This window comes from Leucoraja erinacea, chromosome 16 (genome assembly GCF_028641065.1).
Source record: "Leucoraja erinacea ecotype New England chromosome 16, Leri_hhj_1, whole genome shotgun sequence".
In the NCBI taxonomy this organism is placed as follows: domain Eukaryota; kingdom Metazoa; phylum Chordata; class Chondrichthyes; order Rajiformes; family Rajidae; genus Leucoraja; species Leucoraja erinaceus.
Window position 1 is genome coordinate 32,641,524 of NC_073392.1, and position 13,952 is coordinate 32,655,475.

General features: G+C 42.8%; 1 protein-coding gene across 3 annotated transcripts in view; it reads left to right on the forward strand.

Moving 5' to 3' along the window:
* Positions 1-6,837: 6,837 nt before the first annotated feature.
* dnase1l4.1 (deoxyribonuclease 1 like 4, tandem duplicate 1) overlaps positions 6,838-13,952 on the forward strand; it is a 44,635-nt gene continuing 37,520 nt past the window's right edge. Inside the window, exons 1-3 of one of the 3 annotated variants that reach the window (XM_055648092.1) lie at positions 6,838-7,011; positions 8,135-8,197; positions 10,655-10,762. In XM_055648092.1, coding sequence (XP_055504067.1) covers positions 10,682-10,762 — 81 coding nt within the window. In that variant the 5' untranslated portion in view covers positions 6,838-7,011; positions 8,135-8,197; positions 10,655-10,681. Of the gene's footprint in view, positions 7,012-7,986; positions 8,036-8,134; positions 8,198-10,654; positions 10,763-13,952 lie in introns of those variants that run through there. The other 2 variants (XM_055648091.1, XM_055648093.1) reach the window with 2 other exon arrangements.

The window sequence follows — 13,952 nt, forward strand, 5'->3', positions numbered from 1 at the left end:
ATAAACTATTTATCTCACTGCCTACATCGCTACTTTATTCCACTTTGGTTTCTCATAAGAAATATTTTCTCAGAAATATCTGAATTTAATTTTTTTTAGTCCAGGCCACTGATGTAAATTAGAAATGGTAGACATCTCATTCAGCATTCCCTGAATCCCTGCGCAATTTATCAAATACTACATTCTACGCCACGAACATATGTTTAAACATTCCCAGGTCTTAAGATACATTTTCCTGTGTTCCGCTTAATTAATATTTAAAATAAGCCTGCAGCTTTTTAAAAAGGAAATTGGATAAGCCAAAATGACCATCAAACTATTAAACTCAGTTGGAACTCAATTCACATCCATCTCTTTAAAATTTAATTTAAAATTGTATTCTTTATATTAAAAAAATTCATTGCTTTTGAACATAAATGGCTGTCTCAGATCATTTACAGTTTGCAACCGATATCTGAATTTAACACAAAGCATTAATATTGGTTTGGATAGTTCTCAAGGATTACAGATTAACGTGAACTTTTATGATAGATTAGGAGTCTTTGATGGATTTCAGGGTAGATAACTGTTCTGATGACAATGGCAACAAATTGAGGTATTTCCAAATCAGGTCATCATGCACTATTTGGAGTGAAGAAATTGATGGAACTTCACCAAGGAAAGAAGTATAATAGTTAATTTTGTGAAACCTATCATTAAAAAAAAATGTTAGCCTATATGTCTTATGGTGGGTAGGTTTCATTTTTGCAAAACAAGAACATAAAATGCTGGAAATACTTAGCAGGTTGGGTAGTATCTGTGGCAAGAGAATCAGAGACAAAGTTTCAGGTTGTTGATGAAGCTCTATCGATAGGTCTCCAAACTGAAACATTGACTCTATTTCTCTTGCCATAGATGCTGCCTGACCTGCAAAGTAATTCCAGCATTTTATCTTGTTTTTGTTTTAGATTTCCAGCATCTGCAGTTTTCTTGATTTTTGTTCCCTTTATTTACTTTACATTGGAAGGTTGTGCTACCTACAAATGTATCTTAAATTTAGGGAATACTAGACCAACTGGGACCCGTTGGATCCCTGTCACATGGGAGGCCTGGTCCCCCAACGCAACCCGTTCCCCAACGCAATATTGCACCACTAACCCGTAGCCCCCACGGGAAGCGTGATCCCCCAAAACAATCCGTTTCCGAATGTAAGATTCAAGCACTCCCTTGCCTTGCTCAGCAGTGGGCTTAAAAAAAAAATCCAATTCCCCTGCCTGCCGCAGCAGTTCCAATTGCAATACCAATTCACCCTTCCCCTCCTGTTGCTGTGCTGTCCCATTGCAACTTTGTATCGAAGTGTGTTTGAAGCTGGTAGAAAGGATTTTAACAGTAAAAATCGTGTTAAATTTGGTTTTTTAAAACCTTTAATCATCAATAACTTGTGAAATATAGCATCAAATCTTAAGTGAACCCGAGTAGGGCATGGAGGGCAAAAATGTGAGTGAGAATATGTAAAAATGTAAGCGCTAGCGTGTAGCGTTTTGAGGAAGATACAAAACATACACGCACACACACGCGCACACACACACGGTGAGACTTTTATAGGTATATCGATATACTCCAGCTTAATCATTTTACAAATACATCATTTAATCAAAGAGTTGGAATTACTGGTAAGAGTTTAAAAAAAAATTAGCAAATTATGTTTGTCCTAGAAACATAGAAACATAGAAATTAGGTGCAGGAGTAGGCCATTTGGCCCTTCGAGCCTGCACCGCCATTCAATATGATCATGGCTGATCATCCAACTCAGTATCCTGTACCTGCCTTCTCTCCATACCCCCTGATCCCCTTAGCCACAAGGGCCACATCTAACGCCCTCTTAAATATAGCCAATGAACTGGCCTCAACTACCCTCTGTGGCAGAGAGTTCCAGACATTAACCACTCTCTGCATGAAAAAAGTTCTTCTCATCTCGGTTTTAAAGGATTTCCCCTTTATCCTTAAGCTGTGACCCCTTGTCCTGGACTTCCCTAACAACGGGAACAATCTTCCTGCATCTAGCCTGTCCAACCCCTTAAGAATTTTGTAAGTTTCTATAAGATCCCCTCTCAATCTTCTAAATTCTAGAGAGTATAAAACAAGTCTATCCAGACTTTCTTAATAAGACAGTAATGACATCCCAGGAATAAGACTGGTGAACCTTCTCTGTAATCCCTCTATGGCAATAATGTACTTATTTAGATTTGGAGACCAAAACTGTAAGCAATACTCCAGGTGTGGTCTCACCAAGACCCTGTACAACTGCAGTAGAACCTCTCTGCTCCTATACTCAAATCCTTTTGCAATGAAAGCTAACATACCATTCGCTTTCTTTACTACCTGCTGCACCTGCATGCCTACCTTCAATGACTGGTGTACCATGACACCCAGGTCTCGCTGCATCTCCCCCTTTCCCAATCGGCCACCATTTAGATAATAGTCTGCTTTCCTGTTTTTGCCACCAAAATGGATAACCTCACATTTATCCACATTATACTGCATCTGCCAAACATTTGCCCACTCACCCAGCCTATCCAAGTCACCCTGCAGTCTCCTAGCATCCTCCTCACAGCTAACACTGCCCCCCAGCTTAGTGTCATCCGCAAACTTGGAGATATTGCCTTCAATTCCCTCATCCAGATCATTAATATATATTGTAAATAGCTGGGGTCCCAGTACTGAGCCTTGGGGTACCCCACTAGTCACTGCCTGCCATTGTGAAAAGGACCCGTTTACTCCTACTCTTTGCTTCCTGTTTGCCAGCCAGTTCTCTATCCACATCAATACTGAACCCCCAATGCCATGTGCTTTAAGTTTGTATACTAATCTCTTATGTGGGACCTTGTCGAAAGCCTTCTGGAAGTCCAGAAACACCACATCCACTGGTTCTCCCCTATCCACGCTATTAGTTACATCCTCAAAAAACTCTATAAGATTCGTCAGACATGATTTACCTTTCATAAATCTATGCTGGCTTTGTCCAATGATTTCACCACTTTGCAAATGTGCTGCTATCCCATCTTTAATAACTGACTCTAGAATTTTCCCCACCACCAATGTTAGACTAACTGGTCTGTAAATCCCCATTTTCTCTCTCTCCCTCCCTTCTTAAAAAGTGGGGTTACGTTTGCTACCCGCCAATCTTCAGGAACTACTCCAGAATCTAAAGAGTTTTGAAAGATTATTACTAATGCATCCACAATTTCTGGAGCTACTTCCTTAAGTACTCTGGGATGCAGCCTATCTGGCCCTGGGGATTTATCGGCCTTTAATCCATTCAATTTACCCAACACCACTTCCCGGCTAACCTGGATTTCACTCAATTCCTCTAACTCCTTTGACCCGCGGTCCCCTGCTATTTCCGGCAAATTATTTATGTCTTCCTTAGTGAAGACGGAACCAAAGTAGTTATTCCATTGGTCCGCCATACCCTTGTTCCCCATGATCAACTCACCTGTTTCTGACTGCAAGGGACCTACATTTGTTTTAAGTAATCTCTTTCTTTTCACATATCTATAAAAACTTTTGCAGTCAGTTTTTATGTTCCCTGCCAGTTTTCTTTCATAATCCATTTTTCCTTTCCTCATTAAGCCCTTTATCCTCCTCTGCTGGTCTTTGAATTTCTCCCAGTCCTCCGGTATGCTGCTTTTTCTGGCTAATTTGTACGCATCATCCTTCGCTTTGATACTATCCCTGATTTCCCTTGTTATCCATGGATGTACTACCTTCCCTGATTTATTCTTTTGCCAAACTGGGATGAACAATTTTTGTAGTTCATCCATGCAGTCTTTAAATGTCTTCCATTGCATATCCACCGTCAACCCTTTTAGAATTAATTGCCAGTCAATCTTGGCCAATTCACGTCTCATACCCTCAAAGTTACCTTTCTTTAAGTTCAGAACCATTGTTTCTGAATTAACAATGTCACTCTCCATCCTAATGAAGAAAACCATATTATGGTCACTCTTGCCCAAGGGGGCACGTACAACAAGATTGCTAACTAACCCTTCCTCATTACTCAATACCCAGTCTAAAATAGCCTGCTCTCGCGTTGGTTCCTCTACATGTTGATTTAGATAACTATCCCGCATACATTCCAAGAAATCCTCTTCCTCAGCACCCCTGCCAATTTGATTCACCCAATCTATATGTAGATTGAAGTCACCCATTATAACCGTTTTGCCTTTGTCGCACGCATTTCTAATTTCCTGTTTGATACCATCTCCAACTTCACTACTACTGTTAGGTGGCCTGTACACAACACTCACCAGCGTTTTCTGCCCCTTAGTGTTTTGCAGCTCTACCCATACCGATTCCACATCCTCCAAACTAATGTCCTTCCTTTCCATTGCATTAATCCCCTCACTAATCAGTAACGCTACCCCACCTCCTTTTCCTTTCTGTCTATCTCTCCTGAATATTGAATATCCCTGGATGTTCAGCTCCCAGCCTTGGTCACCCTGGAGCCATGTCTCCGTGATCCCAACTATATCATAGTCATTAATAGCTATCTGCACATTCAACTCATCCACCTTATTACGAATGCTCCTTGCATCGAGACACAAAGCCTTCAGGCTTGTTTTTACAACACTCTTACCCCTTATACAATTATGTTGAAAAGTGGCCCTTTTTGATTTTTGCCCTGGTTTTGTCTGCCTGCCACTTTTACTTTTCACCTTGCTACCTATTTCTTCTACCCTCATTTTACACCCTTCGGTCTCTACGCTCACACATTTAAGAAACCCTTTCCCTTTAACTCCATCCTCCACTGTCCCATTCAACACCCCACCTCCCTTATTCAGTTTAAAGCCACCCGTGTAGCAGTGGCAAACCTGCCTGCCAGAATGCTGGTCCCACACCTGTTAAGATGCAATCCGTCCCTTTTGTACAGTTCCCCCTTACCCCAAAACAGATCCCAGTGATCTAAGAATCTAAATCCCTGCCCCGTGCACCAGTTCCTCAGCCACACGTTCAGGTCCCGTATCTCCCTGTTCCTGCTCTCGCCAGCACGGGGAACTGGAAGCAAACCGGAGATAACAACCCTGGAGGTCCTGCTTTTCAACATTTTTTCCGAGCTCTCTAAAGTCACGCTGCAGAATATTCATCCCCTTCTTTCCGACATCGTTTGTGCCGACATGCACTACCACTTCCGGATGTTCACCTTCGCCCTTGAGGATTTTCTGCACTCTGTCCGTGACATCCTGGATCCTGGCACCGGGAAGGCAGCACACCATCCTCGCATCCCGTCTGTTGCCGCAGAAACCCCTGTCCGTACCTCTCACGATGGAGTCTCCCACTACAATGGCCTTGCCTGCCTTAGGCCTTTTTGGTTTTGGCTCAACAGCCCTATTCGCATCACAGGCCAGTCCGCCGCTCACGTCTTCTGTCCCAACAACTTCTAAGCGGATGAACCTGTTTACAAGAGGTACATCACCCGGGGACGTTGGCATTCCATGCTTCCCTCCCTTTCTCACTGTCTCCCACCTTCTCTCTTCCAGTACCTTAGGTGTAACAATCGTACTGTAGGACTTGTCGAGGAACGACTCCGTTTCTCGTACGAACCGGAGGTCATCCACTTGCTTCTCCAGTTCCCCAACACGGCCCTTCAGGAGTTCTACCTGGATGCACTTTTCGCATTTGTAGCAGCCAGAGGCACCAGCGGTGTCCTTGACCTCCCACATACTGCAAGCATCGCACTGAATCAGCTTGCCTGACATCTCCTTCTTTGGTCTCTACCTCTCAAGCGTATTGCGTGGTCTCCTCTCCTCAGCCTCCTCGCCAAAGACTCTCGAGCCAAAGACTCACACTTTTCTCACAGGGCACTTCCCTCACTAGGCCGCTCACTCACTGCCGCTCGCAAAGAGCTGTCCTGCTTAAATTGACTGATAAATTGCCTGATTTACTAACGTTATAGAACTGTAAAATCAGAGAAGTTTCAGCGTAGGCATTAGACAACTATTCCAATCTTTTTGTTGACTGTACAGCTCGCAACATCAAAACTTTTCACTGTAGCTCAGTGCACATGACAATATTAAATTAAACTAAACCATTCTGTCCTCTCACCCCTTATTTCTTTCTTATCTAATTCTACCGTTTCCTTTCTCAAGTAAATGACATTGATGATATTCCTCTTCCCATAGATGCTGCCTGACTTGCTAAGTATTTCCAACATTTTTTGTTTTTTGTTATTTATTATAGGTCAGTCTAAAGAAGGGTCCCAATCGAAACATCACCTGCCCATTTGCACCAAGATGCTGCCTGACCCACTGGGTTACTCCAGCACTGTGTCTTTTTGAGGATATTATACTTGGGTTGACAACATTATGGTTTATGTCAACATAAAATTTGCTTTGGGCAAGGACGGAAGATTAACGTGGATCTTTCACCCATGGGTCAAGCACAGAGATGATAGAAATTTGGCATCCCTTCCAAAATCACATTACACTAAATGATAGGTTTATCTGAAATGTGACATTAAAGATCTTAAAGATATGGAATTGATATTAAATAGTGAAGCGGACATCCACAAGGGATTGAATGCCTCTTTCTGTATTAACGTTTACTGCGGAAAAGATTGTGGAAGCTAAGGAATTGAGGCAGTTGCGATGTGATATCTGAGGTCAGAAACAAGTGACCAAACACGAGATAAAAGTGGACAAGGCAGATAAAGATAGAGGACAGACGCCACAGGAGATCCTTCTTCCCTGTGGCTATCAAACTATACAACTCCTCCCCTTCTGTCGTGGAGTAGACTGAGACTGACTCCCTCCCCCCCCTGTCCCTCCCCCCCTAATCTTTGCACATCCCCTAAGCCTTTCCACTTGTCACTTTAATTTCATGTTTCATGTGCTTTGTGTTTTTTGACTGTTGGCAGATCAATTTCCTTTCTGGGATAAGTAAAGTGTTATTGTATCGTAAATCCCCAGGAGGTTAAATCTCCAGGATAGCACAACCCTGGACTCTGTGGTAGGTGAGGAAGAAATTGCGAAGGTGCGTACAAAACTATTTACATAATCTTTAGCCACAGGTGAGCAGAGTGTGGCAAACATTGTACAGGTACTGCTATTTAAGAAGGGCAGCAAAGACAAGTGGGGAAATACAAGATATACACAAAAAGCTGGAGTAACTCAGAGGGTCAGACAGCATCACTGGAGAGAAGTAATAGGTGCCGTTTCAGGTGGAGACCCTTTTTCAGACTGTTTTTTGTCTTGAAATCCAGGCCAGAGAGCATGACGTCAGTGGTTGGAAAATACTTGGCGGGGATCCTGAGGGACAGGTTGTACCAGTATTTAGATCGGCATGGACAGATTACAGGTGGCCAGCATGTCTCAGTATGTGGGAAATCATGTCCCAACAATCTGACAGAGATATTTGAAAAGGTTTACAAGAGTGATGAGGTTTGTGAGCATAGAGTGAGAGGAGAGAGATTTAAGAGATGCCTCAGGAGCAATTTCTGTCACTCAGTCTGTATCTGGAATGAAGAAACAAAGAACTGCAAACAAAATGTGCAAGAAGGAACTGCATATGATAGTTTACACCAAAGATAGGCACAAAAAAGCTGGAGTCAGCATCTCTGGAGAGAAGGAGTAGATGATGTTTTGTGTCGAAACCCTTCTTCAGATGCTGGTTTTACTCAGCGAGTCAAGTGGCATATCTGAAGGAAAAACAGGTGGCATTTTGAGTTGGGGGAGAGAGAGACAGAGACAGAGAAAGAGAGAGAGAGAGTGTGTGTGTGTGTGTGTGTGTGTGTGTGTGTGTGTGTGTGCGTGTGGTGTGCGTGTGGTGTGCGTGTGGGGTGTGTGGGGTGAGTATGTGTGGGTGTGTGGGGGTGTGTGGGGTGTGTGTGCTGTGTGGGGTGTGGGTATGTGCGCGCATGAGGGAATGTGAAAGCTAGCAAGCCGAGACCCATGTGAGTGTGAAATATTTTCTGTCTTCATTTAGAACCTGCAGTAAATTCTTTGCAACCTGCGTGGCTGGATTTGATTGCTCAGGACTATGGGGGTAGTTGTTACAGGTAAAACATTAACACAGCACAGACCTTCCTCAGGCATGTAATTTAAATACCAACATCATACACAGACTAACATCGTTGTCCATTGGATGTCTTTCTCAGTCACACCCACAAGCACAAACCTATTCACCCAAAGAAACACAAAACCGATTCAGCAAGTGACAGGTAAATAACTTTTTTCCTATTGTTCCTCTGCTTTATCAATCGGTATAGGTAGTGGGGTTAAAAGAATCAAACTAATGAAATTCAGATAAAAAATGAAAAGTCTAATGAAAATCAAATATTTTGCTGCACTGTTAATTGCTTTGGGGGAATGTGAATTTGTAAAGAGTAATACAATACTTGAGACGTTGTTAATCTCCTAGCACCTTTTTGGTGAAACAGTTTTGTCTCTGCTATCATTACAAGGGAGGAGTAGATGTCCTCTGTAAGGCAGATGAGTGCCACTTTGGACCTAGCTGAGAAAACTAATACAATACAAAATCACAAAACATTGAGTTAAGTTTTAAACTATATCTCCTCCTGGCTGATGCCGTCAGACTTTGAGACATTTTATTCAAACCACAGAAGAAACGCACAACTTTGTACAATTGAAGTCCAATTCCTCATGTCTGTTTTGGTAGAAATAGTTCTGACACTCTCTTCAATTTAAACCAGCATCTGCAGTTCTTTCCTACACACTAGTTCTGACGCTAGTTTGCACGAGAACATAGAATATAAAACAGTACAACACAGGAACGGGCCCTTCAGCCCACGATGTTTGTGCTGAACATGATGAAAGTTCGGCACAAACCGAACTGATCACGCCTGCCTGTGCATGATCCATATCCCTCTATTCCTTGCATTTCCATGTACCTCTCTAAAAGCCTCTTAAACGTCACTATTGTACCCACCAATAAACTACACCCACACCCCTGGCAACGCTTTCCTGGTCCCCACTATTCTCTGTGTAAAAAACCGCCCCACACATCTCCATTAAACTTTCCCCCCCCCCCCCCCCCCCCCCCCCTCACCTTATAGCCTCTAGTGTTCAACATTTCCACCCTGGCAAAAGCATTCTGTCAATCCTAACCTACAGAAACAGCATTTAATAATAAATCCCGATCATTTCAAATACGATGGTAATAATTATGGAATAATTGTGTTTTCCCTTTAAAGGGAAATCAGACTAAGAAGCAGATTGTACAAAGGGGAAAATTCCCCAAAACAACTTATTACTTGGTATAAAAGCTATTACATTCACATTGCAGTTAGTGCAAGTAGGCCAATGAAATGTTACCCAATTGATGGAAACTTTACCCAATTCCTTTGTATTACCCCTAAAACAGGTTAACACTCTGTGATTAAAAGCCAAGGCTCACTGCATGGGATGGGGACAGGAACAGGGAGAGATTAAAGAATTTAACTACCAAGGAGCACAGCAAAATTCAGAACTATTATTTGCAACTAGAAAATATAAAAATATTTCCTCCGTCGCCACCAATCTGCAATTTTAAAGCCTAAAGCAATGATTCATCGAGGAAGAAAGGTGTGGCTGGAGATGGAACTGAGTGGACTTGTTGTGGGGATTGAAGAATAACAAAAAGCAATGGCTCGCTGACAGATAGCACAATACCCATTGATAATATTCCAAGTTTAAAGCAAAATTAGAGGCGACAACAGATTTATGAGGAACTGCAGATGGTGGAATCTTGAGCAAGTGCTGGAGTAACCCAGGCAGCACCTGTGGAGGGAGTCTCTAGATGATGTTTCATGGCTAAAGAAAGGTCCCGACCTAAAACGTTGCCTCTCCATTCACTCTTCAGATGCTGCCTGACCCGCTGAGTTACTCTAGCACTGTGTTTTGTTATAGATGACAATGTTCCATTGTCCCCCACTGTCCCACAGGGTAGAACTGAAGACGTACATGGAAGGTAGTTCCATGCTGGGATAAATGATCAGCTGGACTGAACCAATGGTTCTAATAGGAACTGTCTACTGCCAGACATTAGTGTCTGCTCCATTTGCTCTGCTTGAATGAACAAGTCATTTCTGAAATGACATGGACAGGTGATAGGACACTTGACAACCTGGATTCACCACTAAATCCATGATTGGGTTGAGTTTAGTTTATTGTCAGAGGTACAGTGAAAAGCTTTTGCTGCGTGCTAATCAGTCAGCGGAAAAACAATACATGATTACAATCGAGCCACCCACAGTGTATAGATACATGATAAAAGGATTAACGTTTAGTGAAAGATAAAGTCCAGTAAAGTCCAATTCAAGAGAGTCCGATGGCCTCCAATGAGGTAGCTAGGTCCGGGCAGCTCTCTAGTTGTGGGTAGCAATGTTCAATTCCTGATAACAGTTGGGATGAAACTGTCCTTGAATCTGGAGGTGGGCTTTTTCACACTTCTGTACCTCTTGCCTGATGGGACATTTCGGGTTGAGACCCTTCTGCAAAATGAAGGTCTCGAACTGAAAAGTCACCTAGTCCTTCTCTCTAGAGATGCTGTCTGACCCTTTGAGTTACTCCAGCATTTTGTATCTATCTTCAGTTTAAACCAACATCTGCAGTTCCTTCCTCTACATTATTCTTGTGATCATTGTAGTGAAGAACAGGTTTGTTGTGTTTTCCATTAGATTCCTGAATAAACCTATTGAGTGAAAATGAAGATTGCTGCATTTAATATCCGGCAATTGGGAATGGAGAAAATCTCCAAACCAGAAGTGGTAGCTTCAATCATCACGGTGAGTATCCATGTATTTTGATGTCGTAGATCAGGTTTTGGTTGAAGTCTATTATTGTCACGTGCCCCGAGCTACAGTGAAACGCATGGCTTTGCTTGCTATCCAGTCAAATCAGCTAGCACTACACACAAGTACAATCAAGCCAAACTCAATAGGTAGAGTGAAGGGAAAGATACAGAATGCAGGATATAGTTCTTAGCAATTGTAATGTGACAGTTTCAGGGAGAAAGAACAATGTCTGCAATGCGATAGAGGTGAATTGGACAGTATCCTATGTTTTCCCAGGATGGAAAAATCAAATACTAAAGAGCACAGCTTAAGGTGGTAGGGGCAACGTTTAACGGAGATGCACAGGGTAAGATTTTTTAAACAGTGAGTGCCTGGAACGTTTTCTGTGTGTAATAGATTCATGCTCGGATATGTTCTCAGAGGGTGTGAAAAAATTTGTGACTGTTGTCATTTGGTCCCATGGAAACTATGACCTTGGTGACATTAACTGCATAAACTTTAGGAGGGCATATCATCCGAGGACGTACACACCATTGAAGATAAATGGGGATACTGTGGATAGGGTGAGCTGTTTTAAATATCTGGGAGTCCACATCTCTGAGGATATGACCTGGACATCACACGCTGCAGCACTCGTGAGTAAGGCAAGGCAGCGCCTTTACCACCTCAGGCAATTGAGGAAATTCAGAGTGTCTCTGAGGATCCTCGAGTGCTTCTACTCAGCGGCGGTGGAAAGCATCTTGTCTGGAAATGTCACGATTTGGTTTGGGAACTGCTCTGCCCAGGATAAGAAGGCTCTGCAGAGAGTAGTGCGTTCGGCCGAACGCACTAACATAGAAACATAGAAAATAGGTGCAGGAGTAGGCCATTCGGCCCTTCGAGCCTGCACCGCCATTCAATATGATCATGGCTGATCATCCAACTCAGTATCCTGTACCTGCCTCTCTCCATACCCCCTGATCCCTCTTGCCACAAGGGCAACATCTAACTCCCTCTTAAATATAGCCAATGAACTGGCCTCAACTACTTTCTGTGGCAGAGAATTCCACAGATTCACTGTGTGAATTTTATTTTTCTCATCTTGGTCCTAAAAGACTTCCCCCTTATCCTTAAGCTGTGACCCCTTGTCCTGATCTAGCCTGTCCAACCCCTTAAGAATATTGTACGTTTCTATAAGATCCCCCTCAATCTTCTAAATTCTAGCGAGTACAAGCCGAGTCTATTCAGTCTTTCTTCATATGAAAGTCCTGACATCCCAGGAATCAGTCTGGTGAACCTTCTCTGTACTCCCTCTATGGCAACAATGTCTTTCCTCAGATTAGGAGACCAAAACTGTATGCAATCTCCAGGTGTGGTCTCACCAAGACCCTGTACAACTGCTGTAGAACCTCCCTGCTCCTATACTCCAGTATAACCTCCCTGCAGTAGAGTGCAGTAAACTGCAGTAGAACCTCCCTGCTCTCATCCTCCTCACAGTTCACACTGCCACCCAGCTTTGTGTCATCTGCAAATTTGCTAATGTTACTTTGAATCCCTTCACCCAAATCATTGACGTATATTGTAAATAGCTGCGGTCCCAGCACTGATTCTTGCGGCACCCCACTAGTCACTGCCTGCCATTCTGAAAGGGACCCGTTAATCCCTACTCTTTGTTTCCCATCTGCCAACCACTTCTCTATCCATGTCAGCACTCTACCCGCAATACCATGTACCCTAATTTTGCCCACTAATCTCCTATGTGGGACCTTATCAAATGCTTTCTGAAAGTCCAGGTACACTACATCCACTGGCTCTCCCTTGACCATTTTCCTAGTTATATCCTCAAACAATTCCAGACGATTAGTCAAGCATGATTTCCGCTTCATAAATCCATGCTGACTCGGACCGATCCTGTTACTGCTATCCAAATGTTCGGCTATCTCATCTTTTATAATTGACTCCAGCATCTTCCCCACCACTAATGTCAGGCTAACTGGTCTATAATTCCCCGTTTTCTCTCTCCCGCCTTTCTTAAAAAGTGGGATAACATTAGCTACCCTCCAATCCACAGGAACTGATCCGGAGTCTATAGAACATTGGAAAATTATCACCAATGGTGATAACTTAGTTTTGTTTATTGCCACATGTACTGAGGTACAGTAATAAGCTTTTGTTGTGTGCTCACCCGTCAGCGGAAAGACTACACTTGATTACAAATTAAGCCATCCACAGTGTACAGAAACATGATAATCTCTCTCCACTCCGTTCTGAGGTACCCACCTGCTTCAAGAAGATCACTATCAAGTGCTGAGGAAAAGCACTATCTAATGCCTTAGCGACTGCCATCCAGTGACCTTGACATCCACCATCATGAAGTGCTTTGAGAGGCCAATTATGAAACGCATTAAACCCAGTCTACCAAGCAGCCTTGACCCAATGCACATATTATTGGTATTGACAGCCAAACAAGCAACATGCTTAAGTTTACAAAATCTTTGCCAATCAAGAGTCAAGAGTGTTTGTCATATGTACCGACAATGGAACAATGAAATGCTTACATCACCTTAAGTTTTTGTGACACTAGAATTTTATAAAGATATTCACAACATATGGATAGAACAAATGATATTTTAGCCATTAAATTTCATACTTCTATCTTCTCCTTCTTCATCGGTTGTCCCAGAGATTTGAGGATGATTTGCTTCCATTCCACCTTTGTAGGTCCTGAGGTGACAGTTCCACCCAATGTTGAGTGGCCTGGATAGAGTGGCTATGGAGAGGATGGTTCCACTAGTGGGAGAGTCTAGGACCAGAGGCCATAGCCTCAGAGTAAAAGGACGTACCTTTAGAAAGGAGACGAGGAAAGGAGATGAATTTCATTGCCCTATCTGGGACACATGACAATAACCTCTCTTGATTTGAGGAGGAATTTCTTTAGTCAGAGGGTGGTGAATCTGTGGATTTTGTTGCCACAGAAGGTTGTGGAGGCCAAATAAATTGACATTTTTTAGGTGGAGATTGTGATTCTTGATTAGTAAGGTTGTCAGGGCTTATGGGGAGAAGGTAGGAGAATAACATAACAAAATTTTATTCCAACATAATTAATCACGTATGATAGGCACAAAGTCATGCAGTAACTCAGCAGCTCTGGCAGAGATATAGGGTGTAACCCCGAAACATTGTTTGCAAATAAAATCTGAAT